We start from the raw sequence: 27,074 nt of genomic DNA, 5'->3' as shown, positions 1-27,074 counted from the left end.
TGGCACCCCTATAACATTATTTTTGTTTGTATCTTGGGAATCACATGTTCAAACTGTTTTATATATATAATTTCTATAAAGCATGATATAACTTAACTTCAGCAATTTATTGACTCAAATACAGGTCTCCTAAATATATTCATTTGATGGTTCTAAAATTTCTATTGATACATATCCTTGAAACTTTTTATATAATAAGAATCCCACATTTAGAGAAGAGTTTTGGGCAGTTATTTTTCAAGACACACATATTGAAGTCCAGTCTCAATCTTCACTATTATATCCATTTCCTATATAGGAAGGTAGTATATATATTTTTGTAACAAACATATCTTCTTTTTCTGGATATATATATATATATTTCTAATTACAAATAACATGTTGTCTTAGTCCATTCAGGCTGCTCTAACAAAATACCACGGACTGGGTGGCTTAATAAGAGAAATTTATTTCTCATAGTTCGGAAGCTGCAAGTCTGAGATCAAAGTCTGGCCAATTCAATTCCTGGTGAGAGCTCTTCCTGGCTTGTGGACAGTTACCGTCTCTCTATTTTCACATGGTAGAGAGAGAGTGAGCTCTCTGATGTCTCCTCTTATGAGGACGCTAATCCTATAAGATCAGGGCTCCACCCCTATGACTCCATTTAACCTTAATTACTTCCTCACAATGCAGCCATACTGCATTTGGAGGAAGTTAAGTATTAAGCCATACTTAAATAAGAATATTTAAGAGACAAAATTCAGTCCATAGCACATATGCTTGTTAGAACTATAGGAGTATAAAAGGTAGAAAATTAACTGTCCCATGATCTCAACCTATAGGAGATGATCTCTCTTGATTGCTGTTCAGATCCTTCCATGTTTTCCAGGATGCATATTTTTCTGTGTGTGCATGTTGTGGGGGGTGGGGTAGGGTACAAATAAAGTATGTTAGTGTTCATGATTATACTTTACATATTCTGTATTTTTCCCATATAAAATGTAGCATGTAACGTCTTTCTAGATGAAAACATGTATAGTCATTCTTTTTAGATGCCACATTAATATTCTATCATATTAGTCTACCACAATGGATTGAACCATTCATTTTTTTTCTCGTGCTGTCTCTTTAAGGGTGGGGACTCAGTTTCCTCTCACCCTCCCACCTCTCCCAGATCCCAGCCTGCTAATTTTTTAAAATTCCAGGTTTTAAGTTCCACTGGTTATAAGAACCCATGAAAGTCAGCTCCTCTGGTTTTCAAAGCCAAATGTTATGGGGATTCATCCTCCCTGTGCAGGCTTTCTGGTGTGGGGGTCTATTTCTCTTGTCCTTGCCGTCACTGTCCCTCCCTCCTGCAGACAGTTCATGAGTCTGTTTAGTTCCAGACCATGTCTCAATACTTCCTGCCACATCTCTTATTATTAGGATACTAAATTATTGTTTATATATTTTCAAAATGTTGTCTTTTGATTTTATTTATAAATAATTAAGTAAATTAAAGAATACATGAATGAATAAGAGAGACCAAAACTTTAATTAAAATACCTGTTAAATTTATAATAAGCATGTGCACACAGGCCATTGTGGGATCGTAGAAGGTGGATCTAAAACAAAGTGGAGGGTATATGACGGTCACCTACACCAGGAAAGTCTTGAGCTGTGCTTCAAAATGTGACCAGAAGTCAGAGAACATGAAGAAGTTGTTCTAGGAAAGGGGTACAGCAATACAAATGGAAAAGAGTAAGGTCTATCCTAGAATTTATAAATAGTTCACTGTGTCTGGAACAAAAAGGACTGCACAGAGATAGGCTACGGAAGTGAAAAGGGCTCACTTACCAACGACTTGGTCAATGATAGAGAAAGCATTTGAACTGCACCTTGAAACCCTGGTGAGGTACTGACATGTCTAGACTTGGATTTTAGGAAGATTATTACAATACAAGTATGAAATATGGTTCAGAAGGAGACCTCTGAAGTCAGAAAGACCAACTGGTGGTCTAGTGGAGGCAGACAAGGTGCCTCCTTAGTGCAGTAGGCAGTGCATCAGTCTCATGGTTGAGGCAGACATTAATCTTTTCATTGTCATAATTATCAAGAGTGGAAAATGGGTAAGTCTGGTGGTGGATATTAAGGAGGGCATGTATTGCATGGAGCATGGGTGAGGTGCATAAGAGAAATTTAAAAAATTTCTTTACAATTGGAACTGAGTCAACTCTGGAAGAATATATACCCGGAGAGCAGGGACAACTAGGGGAAGAGGGTCTTTTCATTTATTTCTTGAGGCAGACACTTTTGTATTATTTGAGTTCTTTTTTTTAACCAAGCATAGACGTTAATAATAAAGAATTTTTAAAGCTCATCAATAACAGATGGTAACAATCTGACATAGAAATTTCCATGATAATCATTGAGTGCTTGGTGGATCACCAAATCAGTATGAACACAAATATTAATATGGCTGCTACACCTGGTATAATAATACTTGGTTACACTAATATTTTATAAGTATTCTAATAAACAGTGTTTATACACTTTTTTGTAATAGCCCCATTATAGCTGGAACCATGTGTTCACTGATCAACTTGGAGCATGTTCAGGAGAAATGAACCATGAGTGAAAGGACTTAAAATCATGTTAGATAAGGAACGACTACAGAAAATGGGGACACTCTGCCCAGAGCAGGTCGGACAAGATATTTGACCTCTGTTACTGATGGTGTGTTATGCCAAAGAAAAGTAAAACATGTTTCATTACATTCCTAATAGAAATAGAAATAAGGGATTAGTGCTGTAAGAGGACAGATTTGGCATAAAAAAAGAAAGAAATTGAATGGCTATCCTCTTTTTTATGCCTAGAAAGCCAACAATTTGGATGTTTTGGCTAGCTTCTCATAAACTGACAAAAATTGCTGTATTCCTTCATTCAACTTATACTTACAGCCCAACTGTATTTTGATAGATCCCACAAAGTTCAGCTACATTTATTTGTATGGAAATTCATGTGATAAGTTTGCGTGGTTTTTTTCTTTCTCATTAAAAAAACTAACACATTCATTTTTGAAATTGGTTATGTTATATCTGTTTTCATGTTTTCAGACTAGCACATGAAAGGGTGGTGTTCTTAATATTAAATAGTTGGTTTTCTCAGCATTACTGGATCCTTCCCCAACTTAACCATTCACACCTTCTCTTTTCACCCACACTATGTACACAGTCCTAACTTGCCACTCTTGTCCCCATGGTTTTAGCACTTTTTAAGATTATTCATTTATTTAGAGAGAGAAAGAGAGAGAGCCTAGCGAGCAGGGGAGGAGCAGAAGGAGAGAGAGAAGCAGACTCCCCATTGAGCAGGGAGCCCAATTTGGGGCTCAATCCCAGGACCCCAAGATCATGATCTGGGCTGAAGTCAGATGCTTAACAGACTGAGACACCCAGCCCTTCTACGCCACCCTGTACCATGGTTTTTAACACTGATTCAAGTTTTCTTACCCACAGCCATCAACATTATATCTTCTCATCAACAAAGATGGAGCCAGCTAATAAAGAGGGCTGTCCTACACCATCCAGTTCAGGTCAGGTGTCAAATAACTCAGAGGATGACATTTTAGTTTCATTCTGTAGATTTAGGATCCCGATGCCTGCTCAGATTGTGATCACCCTACAATCCTCCATTAGCTGAGATTATTTTGGATTATGGTGTATACTCTGCCATCCCATCATCCTGGGCTAGTGATGTGGTTGTTAAGACCTAACAAAGGCAACACAATTTATGTTTACTGCTGAACTGATATACTTTCAGGATCTCTAATCTTTAAGCTCTGGGGAAATATTGCTTACCTGATGGAATTTGGACCATAATTTTGCAAATATGCTCAAACTCTTGGATTGGAAAGTAGATGCATTAGGGTTCTCTAGTAATGAAACCAGTAAGAGTGAGAGAGAGAGAGATAGATAATAAGAAGATAGATAGATAGGTAGAGGTAGATGTAAAGAGATTTATTATAAGGAATTAGCTCAGGTGATTATGGAGGCAAACCAGTCCCAAGATCTATAAGTGAGTTGGTCAAATGGAGATCCAGGAGAACCGATGGTGTAGTTCCAGTCTGATGCTTGTAATCTCAAGATTTAGGAAGAGCTGATGTTTCAGTATAATTCTGAAAGCAGGAAAAAAAAAACTAATGTCTCATTTTGAAGGGTATCAGGCATGGGAAATTGCCATTTGTCAGGGAAGTATCAGTCTTTCTGTTGTATTTAGGCCTTCAACTGGTTTACGGAGGCCCATCCACATCAGGGAGGACAATCTGCTTGAATTAGTCTACCTGTTTAAATATTAATCTCATCCAAAACACCATCACAGAAACATGCAGCATAATGTTTGACCAGATGTTTGGGCACCCTGTGGCCCAGTCAATCTGACATAAAATTAACCCTCACAGTGGGGTTAGCAGACCCAGGGTGATAGTTGCTCCTCAGTGTTTACTGCATGTTCTCTGTTTTTCAATTCTTTTTCTCTCCTACCCAGGAATTATTTACTTAACATCAACTCTTAGTCATTTGGAATCTACTACACTTTTGTTGATGGTCTGTGCTCGTGATGGTGGTGGGCTCACATCTGTCATTAATGCTGACATCACTATACACATTCTTCAGACAACTCTGGCACCCGCTGAATTTGAAAGGCCTAAGTATACTTTCTCAGTTTATGAAAATGTACCTGAAGACAGTCCTGTGGGAACAGTGAAAGCAAAAGAGTCCTCGAGTAAGTACTTAGGTCTTGTGCCTTGTTAAAATCCATTATCGGAACACTTCCTGTGTTTTTCTTAAGTTGTGTAATCGTGACTAAATCTTTTCCTTTCTCCATGCAGAAAGAATGGAGACCACACGATCTGTGGCTCACTCTTTGTTCTTTCAACATTATTTCTATCCTACAATTTTTCCTAATCAAAAAAGTAATAGATACTTTTGAAAAGTTTAAAATAGAGAATGATTATAATGTAGAAAGTATACATCTATAACCTACTCCTCCAAACACACAAATGTGCATACCCACACATTTAAAAAATTTTTAAGTCTTCTTTTTTTTTAAGATTTTACGTATTTATTTGAGACAGAGAGAGAAACAGAGAGAATGAGCAGGGTGTGGGACAGAGGGAGAGGGAGAAGCAGAGACTCCCCACAGAGCAGGGAGCCTGACATGGGACTCGATCCCGGGACCCTGGGATCATGACCTGCGCTGAAGACAGATACTTATCTGACTGAGCCACCCAGGCACCCCACACCTTAAAATTTTTTTTGTGAAAAGGGGAAAAGGGTGGGGGGATGGGTGAGCCTGGTGGTGGGTATTAAGGAGGGCACGTATTGCATGGAGCACTGGGTGAGGTGCATAAACAATGAATTTTGGAACACTGAAAAAAAAGAAAATTAAATTAAATTAAAAAAGAAACTAAAAAAAAAAAAAAAAGAAAATACATCCTGCTGTATTTGTTATTTTAAAACTTTCCTTTACCGTCCACTTTATATATTGAGGACAGTTTTCCAAGTAAATGGACATCATTCTGTTTCGTTAAAAAAAGTTTGCATAGTATTTTGACTTAGATATAAAGATAATTTCTCGAAGCATTTTCCTTTTGCTATTAATTTGAATGATTTATAGCCATTTTTTGTAGTCCAAATAATACTCAAGCAAATATTCATATATGATTTATGAACTTTTCTCAGTGGGGTAGATTCCTAGAAATGAATTATTTGTCCAAAGATCTTGTTCTGCTCTCAGTCCACTTCTTCTCTGTCCTCTTTTCCTTCTCTTAAACTTTGTGGGGGGTATTTGCCACTCATAGGTAGATATCATTGAGAAGCGCCAAGCATAACCTTAACTCGGCTTCCCCAAATATGTAAAACAGGCATCCAAATTATTTTCTGAATATCTTTCCCTTTTACTTAATGCAGAATGATTGAAAGGAAGATAGTGAAATCTGTGCCTTGCTCCCTATCCATTGGGCATTACCTTTGTCTGCTAATACATCTTGACCATGGTGTCCACCTTTCAGTAGATTTTGGAGAGCTGAGGAGGTTATGTCATTGTATTGTGTTTTCCATGGATGTAGTCTATATCTGGAATATATATGTATATATAGACACACACATATATATATGTATGCACATATTAATGCTTTTAAGTTTTCAGCGTTTCCCGTAGGTGCATTCCAGTAAGTGTATAAGGTGATTGCTTTTTCTTTCTGTTTTGTTTTTTTTCTTTTCCCTCCCACTCTTTTTTTTTTAGATTCCTCAGAGCCAATTTTTTACAGAATCTCCTCTGGTGATCTGGACAGAAAGTTCTCTATTCACCCATGGCTGGGCGTCATTCGAACCCAGAAGCCTCTGGATCATGAAACACAGCCTGTGGTTGTGCTCACAGTACAGGCTCAGCGTGGCAGCTCCCCGGCCTACAGCAGTACAGAGGTCAACATAACTGTGATTGATGTCAATGACAACCACCCGGTATTTCCCAAAGCCTCTGATGCCGTTACAATACCTCGGACCACGTTGCCCGGCACAGCCTTGTACCTCGCCCGTGCACAAGACAAAGACAGCGGGCAGAACGGATTCATCAGATACGCGATTGCAAGCCAGACTCCGAGCATCTTTGCCATCGACGCCGGACTGGGGGCAGTGTACCTCAATGAGAGTCTGCGAAGTCCCGTGCCCCGGAAGTGCACGCTCACTCTGCTGGCCCAGGACTTGGGCGTTCCTCCTCGGGCATCCCTGCTAGTGCTGACAGTCGTGATTGAAGAACAGGAGCAAAGCCCATCCTTGACGTTTGAAAACTTGGTCTACCAAGTGGAAGTCAGCGAGTCTCTCTCACTGATGACCCAGATCCTGCAAATACAGGCTTTCCCACTTGGCCCACAGAGCACAACGTCGCGCCTCCGGTACGCGCTGGAGCCCAGCACGGACTCCTCTGTGTTCGGCATCCGCCCTGACACGGGTTGGATTTATTTGCGGCGACAGCTTGATTATGAATCCACACAGACATATAATTTTAGAGTGTTTGCCTGGATCCCGGTGGACAGATTGTCGCAAAATGTGAGCACTTCAGTAATTGTTCATGTCCTGGATGAGAATGACAATTCCCCTACCTTCTTGCATGATGTGTTGTTTTTGAAAGTCGAGGAGAGTCCTGTTCCCCAAGGGGTAATAGGCAAAATTACAGCAATTGACAGAGACTCGGGAAAGAATGGACAGCTGTCATATTTCCTTTTGTCTGATGGAAAATTCTTCAAGATGAATCCTAAAACAGGTAGCATTTTGTAGCTTCCACTTACTCCTTTAAAGTCGAAATGAACTAAACTCAAGTCTTTTAGTGATAACATTACAAACATGCAGTTAAAATTAGTTTCTAGTAGATACCTTATTCAATTAGAGAATTGTGATTTTAAAATGGAAGACAAAATTGAATAGAATTTTACCTGTAATGGGTCACACTTCTTTTGCCTCACACCTGCATATTGCCAATATATGGTTCTTATTCTCAATTAGAGCTACAATCAGAAATGGACTGAAGAAATCCCTGCACAGAGTCTGATTTTCCCACCGACCATTCTACTTTACTTGTAGATTTTTTTTAAAAACACAAATAATATTTTATAAACTATAAATGTCATTGATGTAAAGCTAGAAAAAAATCCATTAGGTAAAGTTGCAAAATCACTCTATTGATGTCTATCCCCATTCTCATTCTGATAAGGGAACCATAGGGAAAAAGGCAAATATTTCCACTGAATTTTTTCTCCAAGTCTTCATTATGAGTTTAAATATTAAAATTCTATTGTATTTAAAATTTATAGTGCAGAAATTTACAAGGATTTTATTTAATTCTGCAACCACCTCCAAATGAAATATGTTCATACGGCAACTGTATAGCTGGAGAAACTTGAGACTCAGAGAGCTCGAAGAACATGTCCCAGTTTATGGAGCCGGAAGGAAATAAGAGGAGGCCACGACCTGTAGAATGTGATTGGTACCCCCTGCCCCATAGTGGGACGGAATTTGAACCCAGTGCTGATGAATTTCAAGCCTTTTTTCTCATAAAGGGCCTGCTGTGTGAATTAGAACAGGTTCCCCCTCCTCCAGTAGATGGAGCTTTACACCAGGGTATATGAATTGCCAGGAAGGCTGCAAAGTGTTCAGCTCCCATTCACTCCCAGGCTGGGAAGCCCTCTGCAGGGCACAAACTGCAGAGCAGTGCGAGATGATTTGCTTTCTTGTGCCTTCCAGATGCTAGGTAGTTTTGTAGGTCTTCTATTTCCACTTGGGACTTAATAAATAAATAAATTAATTAATTAATTAAAGTATACAGTTGGTTTCCCCATGGTTTTCTCTCTCCTACAATTAGTACAGCACCCAGCCTCAGAAGACCAGATGTCCTTTCCTAGAATTGTTATATGGCTCGAAGCAAGTAGCTTAACCTCAAAGCTCAGTTTCCTTACCATGAATAGAAGAGATAATTCTTGACATGCTCCCTGTTTTGCTCTGAGGGGGAAAGAGTTAAATCTGTGAAGGGGCTTGCAAGACTACATTCTCACAAACAATTCCCATTCTCCAGGGCTGGGTACAGGGTTACCACACAGGGGTCGAGGGCACCCTTCAGAGCATGGCAGGCCTGCCTGTCTTCCACATTTCTACATCCTGATGCTCAGCAGTTGGCATGGTGTCTGGGACTAGCTCCCCTGGAAGCCTGCGGCAGCGTCCCCTGTGCCCAGGTCCAGGCTGAGCGTCACAGTCTTTTCTTCACTGACTTTCTAACTGTGGCTTGCCAATCAGAGTTGGTTCATCAGGTAAAAATCTGCTTGCCATTCAGGATTTAGGGTTTTTAGAGGAGAAGTACAGTTTGGAGCTTTAAAAATGCAGTTGTTGGATATGTGATTTTTGTTACAGATCACACTTCTCATAAACATTTATATAAATGTAGTTTGTAAGTAGATGGACATAGTAAATAGCACATTTCAGCTCAACAATTTAGCAATTTACCCAAACATGAATTTTCCTTTCTTTGGCTTCTGATTTCACTCGTTGTTTTGTTCTACACACTGTCATTTCATTTGGACGAAGAGGGCAAAACCAATCTTAGAAATGGTAATGTTAGCTGGAAGTTACTTCATATTGACTTTCTCACAAATAGATATTTCCATAAACAGTGAGGGAAGTAATGGCTGGTGGAGCTCTGCAGCAGGAGCTAGGCTGTCTGGAGAGACCATGTGGCCTCCAGTGGTCCTTGGCATCAAGTAGAGGCAGCTATGATTTTATGGCTGAGTCTCCATGGCTGAACCATGATGGAAGTTTCTAGAAAACAGTGAGGAAAAACGTGGAAAATAAGGCTTGCAAAACATTGAGTTACTATCCATTGGTAATGCAATGGATGGTGGGAAGTCACTATGGATAGTGGGAAGTCACTATCCATTGCGACATATATGTTTTGCGACATAACATAAAGAACTATTTCCATAAAAACTAAACCATTGTCTGTACAATGAATTTGATTTTCAGGAAGGTATTTTGGCATTATTTTAAAGTAATGGTAACAACTGTCATATTTGTAATAATGCACAGCTTACAAAAGACTTTAAAATTTAGAATTGTATTTGTTTCCGGTAGCCCTAGGAGGTATGCTAGGGAGAGGTCCTTCCATGTCTAAGGTAGAGAAATTGGGACCCAAACCCTGAACTTTCAATATCAGAGCTGAAGTGCTTTCCATTATTCTGTGTGGCAATATGAAGAGGGATATGCTATAATTTTAAATCTTCTAAATTATTGCTAAGTTCCCATGAGGTATTTTATCATTTACTTTTATGAATTCATTTTTTAGTTCAGATGGTGGATGGCAGACAGCTTGAAATACAAAGAAGGACAAATTGGAGATGGCATTTTCAGGAGAAACTTCAGAAAATTTAACAGTAGAGCCACACTGCTAATGTACATTAACTTAGAAATGATGCATTTACTCTGAGTTTTATGCCTCGTTTTCCTTTTTGTGAATGAGCTGGGATGGGGTCATTCTAGTACCCAGTAACAGCCTCTTGTTCTCTGTGCTCCTTAGGTGAATTTATCAGTTGGGTGGCATTGGATCACGAGCTTCAGGTGCACCACCAGGTGACTGTCCTAGTGACCGATCATGGCTCCCCGCCACGGAACGCCACCATGGTGGTTTATGTCTCAGTGACTGATATCAACGATAACAGGCCATATTTCCCACAGTGTCTCCCTGGAGAGGAACTGCACGTCAAGGTTTGTGGAGTGAAGTAGACTTGCAGTGATTTTGTAATAATCTTAGTCGTTTGTTTGGAGCACCATCTTGTGGTAAAAAGTGTGAATTTATCAAATGAGTCTCCGTGTGGCAATGCATACGTCTCCAGAAGATCTAAAAATTGTGTACATGTCAAAAAAAAAAAAAAAAAAAAAGGACTCCACAAATTAAAGAATAAATAAAATGGTTATATGTGCAATTTGGGATCACGCATCCAATTGTATAATAATGTGGTTTTTCCTTTGTACACAAACATAATGGTGCCCCACTATCAGTAATGCTCAGACGTGGATTGTTTTCCCAGTAATTTGCATGCATCTCTTGGTGCAGAGGTCCTTATGGGCAACTGGAACACGCCTCTAAGCTGGTGAGTTAATTATAGGGGAACACCTGTAGCTCTAAAGTAGAAATATGTGCAACCAGAGACTATAAAATTTGATCTTTGGTAGCGCCTGCTGAAATTTCTAATTATATTTATATGATTTTCTCTTTTTCATTTCCATGTTTTCTATGTTTTATAGTATACATAATAAATTAGAATATTTGTTCACGTACATAATTAATAAACTTATCTTGGAGGTATTTATACTTTTTTAATGGATGGGTTATATGAGTATAAAGTTTGGCAGCTCTTGCTCCAACTGAATTGGACATTCAAATTGTGCTCAGATATGCATATTGAACAACTCAAAAAAGGTACTGAGACAGCTCATAACTTTAAACTATCTTCCAAAGCTGTATTTAAAGAAAATCCTACCAAGGCATTTTTAGAGTATCATTTTGATTTTCACTTATATCATTAAAAGATCCCATGGTAGGGTAGCAGGACTCTATACTTGGGAGTTCAACTCCCCATGTACATTTCAATATTCCATGAAAGTTCCTGTTAACTACTGAGGTACGTTACCTGTATCAGGTGTGTTTCCTGAAATAAAGACTTATATTTATCTTTAGCATATTTTCGACCTTTTAAAACATGAGAAGATGCTAGAAATTCTTAAAATATATCCAAAATCTATGATTATTTAGTCAATTTGATTTTTTTCTCAAGATTAGTTCAAATGCTGCAGATAATTTGTTCAAATTGAATTTGTCCAAATTTGTTCAGATTCATAGTATTGTTTCTTTTCATGGATTTGCATTTTTATAACTTTTATATGACAGACATTTGGGTTACAGGTGGGTCTTAACATAGTTTTAAAAGTGCTTAGTAGCAATGTGTTCTTTCACTTAAAGGTTCATATTTCTTTCTAAAATTTCACTGACCAATTTTTAAGACGTTTGTTTTAATGACAGGTTCTTGAAGGTCAGCCAGTAAATATGTTGGTTACAACTGTGTTTGCAAAGGATTTCGACGAAGGAAACAATGCAGACGTTGTATATTCAGTATCTTCAGGTAAAAGTCGCCCTTCTTAAAGGATTAGGAGGTTTTAAAATTTCTTCTTTTGTCTACCAACTCTCTACTATCTTCTGGGAAAATGATTAATGTTGAAAATAACACCAGGTACAAACAAAATACATTTGTGATTATCTAGAATCACCTTATTTAAAAAAAATGTAAGAGTTTAGTGTAAAATCGTAGTAGTTTTTCTGTGTCCTAAATAGAAACCAACCAACCATACACATTAAATGGATAATGTTCAATAATCTGAAATACAAATCAACTTTTATTGAAAGTAAAGTAGTAGTGAATCAAAATTGGTATTAAGTATAAAGAAATATGATAATGAATGCCAAACATCTATGAATCCCTATGAAGACTAAATATTCTTTTTTTTTTTAAAAAGATTTTATTTATTTGAGAGAGAGAGAGAGAAGGAGTGAGAGAGCATGAGTTGGGGGGAAGGCAGAGGGAGAGGGAGAAGCAGACATTGTACTGAGCAGGCAGCCCGACATGGGGCTGGATCCCAGGACCCTGAGATCATGACCTGAGCTGAAGGCAGAGGATTAACCCACTGAGCCACCCAAGTGTCCCAGAAGACTTAATATTCTTAAGGTCAGAGTAAATCATACTTAGAAAATGTGACGGTACATGTATCTGTGTGTATGTTGGAACTTCACTGAGAGAGGCTCATGTTTATGTTTTTCTTTTAGAATGCACAGACCTCAGATTTGTTCTGGTGATTAGCTTTAGTTGGCATTACATTTTACACTATTTTTAAATATATTTGTTGCTTTTTCATGTTTGTCATGAAATGTGACATGTTATTTCTTGTTACTAATGCTTTCTCTTTCTCTCAAGAAAGAAAGAAATTCTTTTTTAAAATCACTAACATTTTATTTATTTTTTAAAGGATTTATTTATTTATTTGACAGAGAGAGTTGTTATGGGGGGAGGCAGAGGGAGAGCAGAGAGAGAGAATCTCAAGCAGACTCCCTGCCAACTGCCAAACCTGACAGAGGGCTGGATCTCAGGACCCAGAGATCACGACCTGAGCTGAAACCAATAGTCTGTCACTTAACAGACTGAACCACACAGGAACCCCCCATAAAAATCACTAGCATTTAAAAACCGAAGCAGATTTTCAAAAATCTCACTCACCATAACAGAGAAAAACCATAGGGTGTTGGGGCAGATTTACTGTGAAGTAATGAAGTTTAAGTTTTTTGTCCCTTCACTTGAAGGGCTCCTCTGGGATAGGAGTAAGGGGCAGTAGACAATTTGTATTTGTAACATTGTCGTATCTTTCCTACAGAGAGCCTTTCACATTATCAGGACCAAATAAGGACCATACTGTTAGGAGCATAAGGAGGAGAATTTCAAAAAAAAGACATTCAAGAACTTTATGTAGGAAATTACAAATTATTCGTGGAAGACCTTAAACAAGAAAGATATGAAAAGGCCTATCATGTTCATGCTTGGGAAAGTACGAGATCTGAAAGGCAACATATTCAGTGATAATGAGCCTGCACACACACATACACATGCAAACACAGACAGAAATTATTATATTGAGATATAATCCTGAAGGAATTTCCTAGAAGAAAATAAAACCAGGGTATATATTATTCACAGATATATGGACTAGAAAGATAAACCACCACATTAGAAAAGGGGCTAGTTACAGAGAATAAGGAGGGGAATGAGATTTGGGGGTATACCCAGATCCTCTGCTGTACTTATACTATGTTATTTATTTAAAACTTTTGAAGACATTCTGGGAATTGAGTAATTTGGAAATGTTTTCATGGGTGTTCATCATCTATTTCCAAATATTTGAAATATTGATTTTCTCAAAATTAGCTTTGAAAATGATACTTGAGGTGTAGCAATATAAAAAAATAATGGTGTATATTGTTAGTCATACCTTTGCTTTTACTTCATCCAATTGCTAAATAGGAGCAACTACAAAATATAAGAAAAAATAGAAAGATAAAAATAAATATAATGTAGGATGCCTGGTTGACTCAGACAGTTAAGCTTCAGACTCTTAATTTCAGTTCAGGTCATGATCTCAGAGTCGTGAGATTGAGCCCCACCCAAGTTTAGCGCTGTGTGTGGAGTCTGGGATTCTCTCTCTGCCCCTAACCCTCACCACTCGTGCTCTCTCTCTTAAAAAAATAAAAGAGAGAAAGAGAAGGGAAAAGAAATAAAAATAAATATAATACAAAAAAAGACATGTATAACACTTATGAAAACTTCAGTAGGGGCGCCTGGGTGGCTCAGTTCATTAAGCGTCTGCCTTCAGCTCAGGTCATGATCCCAGGGTCTTGGGATCGTGCCCCACATGGGGCTCTCTGCTCAGTGGGGAGTCTGCTTCTCCCTCTGCCTCTGCCCCTTGCTCCACTCTCTCTCTCTCTCTCTCTCAAATAAGTAAGTAAATAAATCCTTAAAAAATAAATAAAAATTAAGAAATTTCATACGGTATTCATGTAAGAATAAATAAATGGCTCAAAGCGTAGAAATCACAACTAATAGATTTACATAATCTCTTGCTCTATCCTCTAACTTTCTTAAGGGCAGGAGTTCTTTTTTATTTGTCTTTATATTTCCTATGACTGGTAAAGTGTCTGTTCTGTGATAATGACTCATCAAAATGGAACAAAAGAATGAAAGAGAGCCACTAACTAACTCCAGGCTTTGTCAAGAGTTTTTTGGATTGTTTGAAGAGTTTAAATTTTATTAAAGAACCTAAGTCTGTTATTTAACAAAAAACCCACATAATCAATTTGATTAGAAGTACCAGTATGGAGATGCCTGAGTGGCTCAGTTGGTTAATCGTCTGCCTTCAGCTCAGGTCATGATCCCGGTGTCCTGGGATCGAGCCCACCTCAGGCTCCCTTGCTCATGGGGAAGCCTGCTTCTCCCTCTTGTCCTGTCTGCCGCTTCCCATGGTTGTGTTTGCTCACTCACGCTCTCCATCAAAAAAATAATAAAATCTTAAAAAAAAATAGAGGTACCAGTATGAACTTATGACATTCGTTAGTGTGTGCACTGAGAAAGGCCAGAAACAATAACTGGCCTGGAAGCACCCCCTCAGGTTCAGAATATAACCTCCCGATACCATGTTCCACCAGAAGGAACCAGGAGTCCTTGAAGAAATAGCTGACTCCAGGTCATGGACAGGAAATCTTTACAAGATGAGTCTGTGCCATTTTGTTATACCAGATACAAGGGGCTTACTGAAGACTTCTAGGATCATATTAGAAAAGTTCAGGAATCAACTTTAAAAGAATCCTGATGTTCAAATATGGGACAATTTCAACATAGAGAAGAAAAATAATGGCAATAGATTGAAACCCTGCTAATGTGTTTAAATTCACGCTTAATGATTCTTAAAACAGAGATAAGCAAACCTTTAATTATCATAGTTGGAGCCCAGGAGGAGGATGTTAGAGAACCACTCCATTATTTTGAACATTGTTAAATAAAAGCTTGGCATCAAGTATTTATCCTGACTTTCCTATAATGAACTGTTCTCTTGGGTTATCAATAAGTAGAGATTCATGTTGAAATATATCCAGAAGAAATGATAGGATTTCAGGGATTTGCTTCCAAGGAGGATGGTAAAGGGGAATATTTGAGTAGGGAAGAAAGATTGGTCATGAGTTAATAATTATTGATGTCAGATGACAGGCATAATCATCTCAACACAATCTCAATATAAGGTCAATGTCATCTTTGTGCAGAGCTCAGTATATCATCCTGTCTACTTTTACATATGTTTGAAAATTTCCATAATAAAACAGTCAAAAATTGATTATGTTTCCTGTCTATATTTTAGGATTATTTTATGTTCATATACTCTCAGAGCCTAAAACAAACAAATCTTCGAAATTATCACAGATGTATATAGATTCACTAATTCTGCTTTCTGCATTGTCAGTTAACATCAATTTCTTAATTTCTGTGTGTGTGTATAGAAGACAGTTCTGATCACTTCAAGATTGATGCCAACAGTGGTGAAATAAGAACAACCACAATCCTTTCGTATACCTACAGACCTTCCTATAGGATGACCATAACTGCCAGTGACCAGGGACAGCCTCCTCTTCAAGGCCAGGCCATCATTAATATCCAGGTAATGTTCTGAAAGAAATGCTCAACATCACTCAGCATCAGGGAAATACAAATCAAAACCACAGTGAGATACCACCTCACACCAGTGAGAATGGCTAAAATTAACACATTAGGAAACAATAGATGCTGGCGAGGAATCAGAGAAAGGGGAACCCTCCTACACTGGAAAATGGTATGGAGGTTCCTCAAAAGGTTAAAAATAGAGCTACCAGATGACCCAGGAATCGTACTTCTGGGTATTTACCCTAAAGATACAAATGTAGTGATCCGAAGGGGCATGTGCACCCGAATTTTTATAGCAACAATGTCCACAATAGCCAAACTATGGAAAGAGCCTAGATATCCATCAGCAGATGAATGGATAAAGAAGATGTGGTATACACACACACAGACACAAACATACACATACACACACTGAAATGTTACTCATTTGGTGAAATCTTACCATTTACATCAACATAGCTGGAACTGGAGGGGTAATTATGCTGAGCAAAATAAGTCAGTCAGAGAAAGACAATTGTCATATGGTTTCACTCATATGTGCAATATAAGAAACAGTGCAGAGGATAATAGGGGAAGGGAGGGAAAACTGAATGGGAAAAAATCAGAGAGGGAGACAAACCATGAGAGACTGACTCTTAACTGTAGGAAACAAACTGAGGGTTGTTGGAGGAGAGGAGGAGGGGCATGGGGTAATTGGGTGATGGGCATTAAGGAGGGCACAGGATGTGAATAGCACTGGGTGTTATATGCAACTGACGAATGACTGAATTCTACATGTGAGACTAATGATGTATTGTATGTTGGCTAATTGAATTAAAAAATATCCAGGTAATGTTCCGTCATCAACATATAGTGTGAAAAGATGTTCAGAAGGTTTTTGTTAGCTTTTTATGTAAATGTGTACAATGAAGATAGCTTAAATACATGAATGCCAATTTTAGAGAACATTTCAATTTAAATTTAAACTAATTAAATTTTATTTTTATTATTAAATATTATATTATATATTAATTTTATTATTAAATTTAAATTTAATTTAATTTAGAGAACATTGCAGATTTATGTGTGTCTTTTCATTATCACCTGAGAAATGATTAGATCCCAGTAACTTTTAATTTTAACTTTGTACAGTTCCTGACAAGATATTTTACTTTTATCACTACATAGACATTTATGTTGCTTTGCTTATGAAGAACAAAAAAGTGTATTGTCTTTTACTTTTTCCTAATCACAAGGACCTGGTAAATTTGTGGGAGAAACTTGTATGTAAACAAGGGTCAATAATATATCATGTAGTTCTCTGTCATTATTTTTAAATTTAGAGAAGTCACTTGAGAACCATATTTAAAGGCTTTGCTTTAATCATAATGAGCAAACAACTTGTGGGAAGTCTTCATTGTAGGAGAAATTCACACTCACCAGTCAAAAATGAGATGATTGTGCATAGCTAGATTTCTTTGTTCATGCATGTGATAATCACTAATATTAATACAGATATGTATAATAATCAAAAATATATATCCCTATTATGTTTCCATAATATATGTTTCCAAATTATATTCTTTACTGATTGAGGATGTGTGGGTTCGGAGAAAATTCTATATCTTAATATTTCCACATCTCTGGTTTCAGATAAACAAAGACACATGATACATAAATGTGCACAGATGTTGTCATTATGGATATATTGGTCTCTAGGATTTAGAGTAATTCGAGGAACTATCTATCCCACATTCTCATTGAAGAATCACAAAGCTACAGTTCAGTTTAACTATAGCATGGTCTCACCAAACCCCATTTCACGCATTAGAACAAACAGGGAAGTAGAAAGTTCTGTATTTTCTTATCTCCTAGATATTATGAAATTTTCAATCTTCAGAGATATACTGGAATTATACAATAGAAAAAGACATTTTCTCACCAATTAACATATGTGTATCATACAAATGGAAGGAATTAGCTTCAAAGTAATGTTATCATGTCTATTGATTCAACTCTTAAAAAGGACCCTAAATCAACAACTCCTTTTCCTTTTTATTTCAGGTGATACCACTATCTCAAGGGAGAGCTCTCATTTCTCAGAATATTAGACACTTAGTTTTACCCGAAAACTTGAAGCCTGCAAAAATAATGAGCTTGTTCAAGTCACCTGATCACCTTCAACAACATCATAATGGAAAGATACATTTCAGTATTGCTGAGGATGACAAGGATGGTCACTTTGAAATCGACAGCTCGACAGGAGACTTGTTCCTTTCTAAAAAACTTGATTATGAAATGACATCTCATTACCTTTTCAGGGTGGTTACTCAAGACAATAGCAAAAGCCCTCCCCTGAATAGCACGGTCTTCCTGAATATTGATGTGGAGGATCAGAACGACCATTCCCCATCTTTCCAAGGAGAGCTCATTATGATAAGTGTCGAAGAGAATGTCCCTATAGGGACTCTGGTGCATGTCTTCAATGCCAAAGATGGGGATGGCAGCTTTTTGAACAGTAGAATTCAATACTTCATTGAATGCCACCACCCTGGGATGAGTCTCTTTCTCATCCACCCCTCATTCGGCACATTAGTCACCGCATCCCCCCTCGACAGAGAAAGGGTTCCAGCTGTCACCCTGACTGTCACTGCGTCGGACCAGGCTGTGAACGTGACAGACCGGCGAGTGCGATCCCTGATGGCAAAGGTCATGATTTTGGATGTAAATGACCACAGCCCCACTTTTATGTCTTTCCCCATGGCCCACATCAAAGAGGATGCCGCGGTGGGCTCCTTGGTGCACCACATAAGTGCTCAAGATCCAGATGAAGGACGGAATGGAAGAGTAACATACAGCATCCTCTCAGGAAATGAAAACACGGCATTTGCGCTGGACGAGTCATCAGGTACCGTCTGTCATCGTCAGTTACAGTCTCTGATCACTGCCTCACATTTGTCTGCTTCATTTTCCTCTGTTAGAATGACGGTTCTTGAGGTGTCTAAGCTTTAAGGAAATGTGACTTGGTTTACTGTTTAGCTCGTGTAAATGAAAGGCCCAGGGGTTGTACTCAGACAGCCGCCTGTAACTGACCTATTTGTTAATATTGATGATGCTTTGTTGGCAGCTCACATTTCATGGGATGAATATATGCTAGCAAACTTTACTGCTTTGCGCTGTAGCTCTTCACAGGGTAGGAGATGGCACCAAAGTGAATCAAGGCACAGCACGTGTAATCATCAGCATTATCCAAAGACTTTAGAACGGAAACTTACCTTTGAGATCATACAAATATCCATTTGTTAGTAGTTGGAAATACTGTATTTTTAAATGGTTGGATTGATTTGGGCATGAACACCTTTACTTCCCACATTAGCCGTAACATTTTATTCTTGGCAGAAACATTTATTCACCATACACTCTGTAGCAATGTCACTCACTGTCACTTCACTTGTCTTGCTATTGCCATGTTGCCAGATAACATCTACGAAAAGTTTTATGCAGTTTGATGGAAGGCTACACGTATGCAGTCTCATTCTTATGTAATTGGAAATGAACCCCCCTCAACCTGATTTTCAGGAGATATCGAAGACATGGACTACCACCTCATTCTCTAAAATACAAAGTCATTTTGCATAAGTCTTAGAAAAAACATCTCAGATGTGTGCCATTTGGCCCAACTGTTCATTAAGAACATTATTTGGAATGGGGCTGAATGTATAGGATTTGGAAGTCATGATTCTAGGCTGGCTATATATGGTTGGAAAATTTCATCAAAATATTTATTAAATCCTGTACATATGGTTCCATTCTGAGGCATGCATGACCACCAGCTAAAAGCCCAACTGACAGAGAGATAGTCCAGACCCAGCTGCTGATTTCTGTGAGAGCTGGGGTCTCCAAGGACCTGCTTCAAAGATACTTAAAATGTTTTCCAACATGGCTAAGGAAAGTCTATTTCAGATCGTTAAAGTGAATGGATAAAATTAGAATCGTGCTTCAGTAATATAGTTATCATGACTCTTAACTGTACTGGCTGTTTCAGTTGAGATATTTTTCAAAGACATAAATGATCATGGCTGAATGCATTCAGAGGAGACAGGCTATTTTTCTTCGTGAAGCTCACATTTCTTAAAACACAGTGAGTTTTGCACTGACTTTGGCTCTGAAGTGCAGAGGGATCAGTACTGATTGAAAAACTACCTTATAAAATCTGAATCTGCAAGCTTCTTTAATTATTTGAAGGTAAGTTCTCATAGGAGGAGTATATGTTAGAGAAGCAAACAGCAGTCTTCAAAGGAAAAAAAAATATGATGATTGGAATCATGTGAGAGCTACATATGTGTAATACTTTAACTATGAAACTGTTTAGATGAGTTATATGCTTAAATGGCAGTAGGATGGAGACATATTCTATTTGTGAAGTTTATTTCCTCAGTCAGTCTTCCTATTTTTTTGTTAGAAAAAAAAAAAGATAGTTGACTGAGACAGTATAAAGAGACTATAACTCTTTATCTTAAGGAATGTAGCCATACTCTCCTTTTTGTAAATGATATGAAGTGTCATGACATGGAAGCACTTACTGTTACAACCTAGATTTTTGGTTTGTGTACTTTTCTTTTGTTTTTTAAGTAGGCTCCATGCCCAGTATGGGGCTTGAGCTCAGGACCCTGAGATCAGGAGTTGCAGGCATTACCGACTGAGCCACCCAGGTCCCCCTATGCTGGATTTTTTTTAAATGAAAGTAGAAAAATAATTTAGATGTAATCATCTCCATAGGTAAAGGTATATGATAATTTCTGAATTCTCATTCATCCTTATAATTTAAACCAGAATGACTCTTTTGACTGAAAGTTACCTTTTTATTCTTGAAAATATATAAACGTCATGTTGGTTTCATAAAATTTATTCTTTAGCAAAGAAAGCTTCTGGACCTTTAGCAGGTTAAGTAAGTTAGACAAAGGGAGAGTAAGCACAACTTCTCTAGAAAATGTTTATTATATATTGTTCTTTTCCTCTTTCAAATCAGGTTTACTAACAACCACCTGTCCTTTGGATTATGAAATAAAGCCTCAGCACATTCTGACCCTTCTGGCCCTCGATGATGGCACACCAGCACTTTCTTCATCCCAGACTTTGACAATCACTGTTCTTGATGTGAATGATGAGGCACCCGTGTTTCAGCAGAACCTATATGAAGCTTCAGTTAAAGAAAACCAAAATCCAGGGCAGTTTGTCATAAGGGTTGAAGCTATGGACAAAGACTCAGGTAATTTAAAAATAGGGAAACTTGAGGGGCGCCTGGGCGGCTCAGTGGGTTAAGCCGCTGCCTTCGGCTCAGATCATGATCTCAGGGTCCTGGGATCGAGTCCCGCATCGGGCTCTCTGCTCAGCAGGGAGCCTGCTTCCCTCTCTCTCTCTCTCTCTCTCTCTCTGCCTGCCTCTCCGTCTACTTGTGATCTCTCTCTGTCAAATAAATAAATAAAATCTTTGAAAAAAAATAGGGAAACTTGATAATTAATGCTAAAAACAAAAATTCACATACTTGAAAGTAGTTATGGCTCAGGAAAATGAAGACAATTGCTAGTTATTTCAAACTTCTAATACCTCTCTAATTAGTGTACACATAAAAACACATACACACGTAAAGGTAATGTGTTCTTTTTTTTATCTATTTGTTTATTTCAGAGACAGAAAGAGAGAGTGTGTATAGTTGGGGGGGAGGGGCAGAGGTAGAGGGAGAGAGGGAGAATCTCAAGCAGACTCTCCATTGAGCGCAGAGTCCAATGCCTCAACCAACCAACTTAGCCACCCCTTGATAATGTGTGCTTTTATATGGCATTTGTTTCTATTGATTTATATTATTATTTATAGTAGAGTGCTAATACTGAATTAACATGTTTTTGTTTGATCTTGATAATAAACTGCAGTATAGACAAGGTATTTTTTTCCAGAATGTAATGGTTAGATACACCACATACAAACAGGTAAATGGATGGATCTGTGTTTCCTCTCTATGCAGCACAATGGAAGAGAGAGGATGCTAGCACCAGATTGCCTGGGTGTGAATCCTGGAACTACCCTTTACTTCAGCTGTGTAACTTTGAGCAAGTAGCTAATTCTCTTTCTTCCTCCGTTTGTTTATCTGGAAAACAGGGATAATGATAGGTCCTAATTTCTAGTTATATTAAGAGAATGAATGAATTATTATGTGTAAAGAGCTAAGACCCATGACCAGCACAATAAATGGTCAATAAAGGTCAACTTCTGTCATTACTATTATTACTCTTATTAAAGTCAGCCACCATGTCCAGACAAATAACTTTGAAGTGAATAATCACTATAGCGGGGAATTTATAAATGTCTTAGAGTTCCTTTTTAATATCACTGTGACTTTTTTGGTATTTAAGGTTCAGTAACTTTAATAATAATATTGTTTGTATTTTAAACAAAATAATTCTGAAAATTACCATATTTGCCATTTAGAGCTTATGTCCATTTTCCCATCTGAGTTAATACAAATAGTTCAATAAGACAGTTTTTTTTTTTTACCTCATGTATATAATTCTTTTTATTGTGTGGGCTTCAGGTATACATTATAATCTGACATCTGTATACCTTACAAAGTGGTTACCCCCCAAATCTAGTTACCATCTGTCACTCTACATTTGACCTTGTTTTCCTCTTTCACACATCCCCCTATCCCCTATTCTCTGTGTCTATGAGTTTCTCTTTGTTATGCTTTTGTTGGTTTGTTTTGTTTTGTTTTCGGATTCCATATATGACTGAATCATATGGTATCTGTCTTTCTCCTTCTGACTTACTTCACTTAGCACAGTATCTTCAAGGTCCATCCACGTTGTTGCAAATGGCAAGATTTCTTCTTTCTTATGGCTGAGTAATATTCCACTTCACATTCCACATCTTTATCCCTCCGTCCACTGATGGACATTTAGGTTGTGTACATATCTTGATTATTGTAAATAATGCTGCAGTGAACATAGGGGCACGTATGTCTTTTTGAATTAGTATTTTCATTATCTTTGGATAAATACCCAAGATTAGTATAGCTAGATCTTCTGATAGTCCTGTTTTTAAGTTTTTGAGGAACCTCCATACTGTTTTCCACGGTGACTGCACCAGTTTGAGTTCTCACCAACAGTGCATGACGGTTTTCTTCTTTCCACATTCTCTTCGACACCTGTTATTTTTTGTCTTTTTGATAATAGCCATTCTAGTGGATGTGAGGTGACATATCATTGGGGTTTTGGTTTAGATTTCCTGACTTATTAGTGATGTTGAACACCTTTTCATGTGCCTGTTAGCATCTGTATGTTTTCTTTGGAAAAATGTTTATTTAGATTCTCTCTCTTTTAAAAAAAATCAAGTTGTTTTTTGTTGTTGAGTGGTATGAGATTTTTTTTAAAGATTTATTTATTTTTTTGAGAGGAGAGAGCACAAACAGGGGGGAGCTGAGGGAAAGAGAGAGAGAGAGAATCTTGAGCAGATCTTTGCTGAGCAGGGAGCCTGACACAGGGCTCGATTTCATGACCCTGAGACCCGGACCTGAGCCAAAACCAAGAGTCAGGCACTTAACAGACTGTGTCACCAAGGCACCCTGTATGAGTTCTTTATATATCTTTGATATTAACCTCTATCAAATACATAATTTGCAAATGTCTTCTCCTATTTGGGAGGGTTTTTCTTTAATGACGGTTTCCTTTGATATGCAGAAGCTTTTTAGTTTGATATATTCCCATTTGTTTATTTTTGCTTTTATTTCCCTTGACTTTGGAGTCTGATTCACAAAAGCATCACTAGGACCAATGTCACAAGCTTACCACCTGTGTTTTCTTCTAGGAATGTTATAGTTTCAGGTTTTACATTCAAATACTTAATTCCTTTTGAGCTGATTTTTATGTATGCTGTAAGATAGTGGTTCAGTTTCATTCTTCTGCATGCTACTGACCATTTTTCTCCACACCATTTATTGAAGAAACTGTTCTTAGCTTCTTTTTCATTAATTAATTGTCTATATATGTGCAGGTTTATTTTGGGGCTCTCAATTCTGTTCCATTGATCTGTGCCTCTGTTTTTATCCTGGTACCATGCTGTTTTGATAACTAGAGCTTTGTAGTATAGTTTGAAATCAAGGGGCATAATACCTTCAGTTTCATTCTTTCTCAAGATGGCTTTAGCTATTTGGGATCTTTTGTGATTCCATATGAACTTTAGAATTATTTGTTCTAGTTCTATGAAATTTACCATTGGACTTTTGATAGGGATAGCACAGAATCTGTGGATTTCTTTGGCTACTATAGACATATTAGCAGTATTAATTCTTCCAACCCATGAATAAGCCAATCTTTTAAAATTCACATTCGTGTATAGCAAGTAGCATTACATAATCAGTATAATTTTTCTTTACAAGAATTGTAATAGATGTGTCCATGGAAATAATAGTATTAGCAGTAAATTTTCTTCCTAAGTTGTTCATCTAAGGGGTGATAGATTTCCTTGAGCTTTTATACTACCGTATATACTATTTTAGATGCTTTGCCCTTTTGGAAAACATCATCTTCTAATGAAATGCATTTTAACATAAATTTGTATATGATGCTACAAAAATTTTCTTTTCAAAGACTAACCTAATTTCTCTCTTTTGGCCAGAATGGGGCAGTATGATCACAAAATTTTTCTCACTATGCTCAAAGACACATGACTGCAGTGTGGTAACAATTGCTCCTCCCAGCTTGTACTTGCAGAATTTAGATAGCACATTTCTGGCAGGATAGTTTTAAGGGTGATAGAGACAATGGAGAATATATATCAGCTTTGTGTTTCACAGTAGTTCAATGAAGTTCTCTTAGAGCACTCTCTGGTGTAAATTGAGCGATACAAAGCTCTGGGCAATGCAGAAACTACTTCTCCAAGTTCATAGACACAGGTTGAACCTGCCCCTGATGTGGATCAGTGCAGTAGGTACTCATTAGCAATTATTAAACTTTGTAAAATGCTTCCTCCCCTTGACCTTACTTTATCTTATAAATTTTGTTATCAGGGACACTCCTGAGAAATCTCTTGTTTTAATGTCTGAAGAGCGAGAAAAGCATTTCTCTCAAATATTTGCATATATCAAATAAAGATGATTACTGTAAATATACATTCCAATTTTCACGGTCAAGGTGCACCTAGTGACAGTGTTATTTTCTTTTCGAGTGACCAGTCTGCAACCTGTTAGTTAAATTGAATTGAAGAGTTCAGTATTCTAGAGGTTATGGTTTGCCTGAAGGAGAGTTTAGATGCAAAATTATTGTTTTGCTGGCTTTGCATTTATGGATGTTTGAAATAACCACCAGCATCTTCAAGAGTCTCATGCACCTCTACACATTGTGGAGACAGTTTGGGTTTACTGTTAACCCTGATTTTTTAATGAGGCCAGAACTATTAAGAAAGTGCTTTTGCAGTCAAATGCTCTACCACTGAGCTATACCCCCAGGCAAGTGCTTTTGAATCCATTTTCTCTCAATCTTTTGCTGCTGTTGTTTTTGTTTTTTATATCTGCTTGTTGGGTTAAAACAACGAAAAAGAATTACGCACAAGAATTAAATGTCATCATCAAGATTTTAACGTAACTGGCATCTCACTGGAACTTAGGAGTGGTTTACTTTATAGTTCTGTATTTTTAAAAACTATGATAGCATTACTTAATATTAGAAAGTTGAACATATGTTTTCTGGCATTCTACAGTGCAGTTTTTAAAATCGTAAGCCTACAGTGTTGTTTGGCATTCAAACCCATGGGACTTCGAACGCTGCATGTTTTATGATGTATGACTCACACTAGTTCTAACAGGAGTTTTTTCATGTATTAAAAGGGAAAAACAACTACCAGGTTTTAACCAAAGTATTAAAACTGCTGCAGCTTTTGGTACCACCAACAAGAGTTCTATTGTTAGTGAGAAAAGATTTGCCCCCGGGGTGCACTCCCCTCCCCACCAGTCCCAAGAAAAAGGGTGCCTCACCAGGGAAGATGACTCAGTCCCTACTGGTGTGTTTCCTCAATAGTGGTGAGTACAGAATAATTCAACAGCACAATGCCCTGCAAAAATATCAAATTCTACAATGAGATCTTATTGCCTATTGATAAAGAAAAAATGTATAGTTGAACAACCTGGGGTTCAGGGGTGCCAATTGCCCTCTTCCAGTCAAAAATCCACATTTAACTTTTGACTCCCCCCCCCAAATTTAACCAGTGATAGCCTACAGTTGTCCAGAAGACTTAAGGATAACATAAGCAGTCAAAGAAAACATATTTTGTATGTTGTATGTATTACATATTGTATTCTCTCTCTCTCTCTCTCTTTTAGATACAGAAAGAGAGAGAGAGAGAATGAGTGGGGGAGATGGGGAGGGAGAGAATCTCAAGCAGACTCTCTGCTGAGTGCAGAAGTGGGGGGCAAAATATCTTGATCTCACCACCACGAGATCATGACCTGAGCTGAAACCAAGAATCAGACACTTAACCGACTGGGCCGTCCAACTACCCCTCTATACTGTATTCTTACAATAAAGCAAGCTAGAGAAAAGAAAATTGTTTTAAGAAAATTGGAAGGAAGAGAAAATAATTTACATTGCCACACCATATTTATTGAAAGGAGTCCACATGTTAAGTGGACTTGTGCACTTCAGATCATGTTGTTCAAGGGGCAGTTGTGTTCTCTACCTGGGTTTATTTTGAATTCACTCCAGATCCAATTTCCCGGAAAACATCCTGTGCTGGGGTCACAACTGCGCACAACAGCCTCCACTTGAAGCAAGGGAGAAATGACACCATGATGCTATTTCATCTGTTTCATTGACTCTAAAACAGCATCTAAAATACATCTAGTTTCAGAAATGTTAAAATGTGGGGGATAATGTGTCTTAGAATTAATGAAATAGTCAGCATGAAAAATAGAAAGAAGAGCCACTTACAATTTCACTCACCCACAGTCACTATTAATTGATTTAGTCAATTAACTGATTTAGTCATACTCCATTTAATACTGAGTATTGTAATTGTCTCATTGTTTTGCCTGTCTGCCTGCCTTTTGGATGGTGAACTTCTCAGGGGTTCAGGATATGTTTATTCACTGTTATCCCAGGTCCCTAAGTCAGTGCAAGCTAAGATGTAGGAGCTCAGTAAATATTTTTGATTCTGTGATCTGAGAAACTGGAACTGCTTCAATTTGCCTTCACTCTTCAGAATACATTCATTTATTTAATCCTTCGTTCATTCAGTCAGGCATGAT

The 27,074-nt window shown here is 37.7% G+C and overlaps 1 protein-coding gene across 1 annotated transcript in view; it reads left to right on the top strand.

Moving 5' to 3' along the window:
• Window positions 1-27,074, top strand: part of LOC111157779 (dachsous cadherin-related 2) — a 264,672-nt gene that overhangs the window by 160,388 nt on the left and 77,210 nt on the right. Inside the window, exons 4-10 of the mRNA XM_022519410.1 lie at window positions 4,501-4,737; window positions 6,259-7,275; window positions 10,072-10,259; window positions 11,575-11,674; window positions 15,643-15,800; window positions 17,846-18,689; window positions 20,811-21,050. Coding sequence (XP_022375118.1) covers window positions 4,501-4,737; window positions 6,259-7,275; window positions 10,072-10,259; window positions 11,575-11,674; window positions 15,643-15,800; window positions 17,846-18,689; window positions 20,811-21,050 — 2,784 coding nt within the window. The remainder of the gene's footprint in view (window positions 1-4,500; window positions 4,738-6,258; window positions 7,276-10,071; window positions 10,260-11,574; window positions 11,675-15,642; window positions 15,801-17,845; window positions 18,690-20,810; window positions 21,051-27,074) is intronic.

The sequence above is a fragment of the Enhydra lutris genome, unplaced genomic scaffold (genome assembly GCF_002288905.1).
Source record: "Enhydra lutris kenyoni isolate GAN:26980312 unplaced genomic scaffold, ASM228890v2 scaffoldscaffold3, whole genome shotgun sequence".
In the NCBI taxonomy this organism is placed as follows: Eukaryota; Metazoa; Chordata; class Mammalia; order Carnivora; family Mustelidae; genus Enhydra; species Enhydra lutris.
This window is presented reverse-complemented; position numbering and strand designations above follow the sequence as displayed.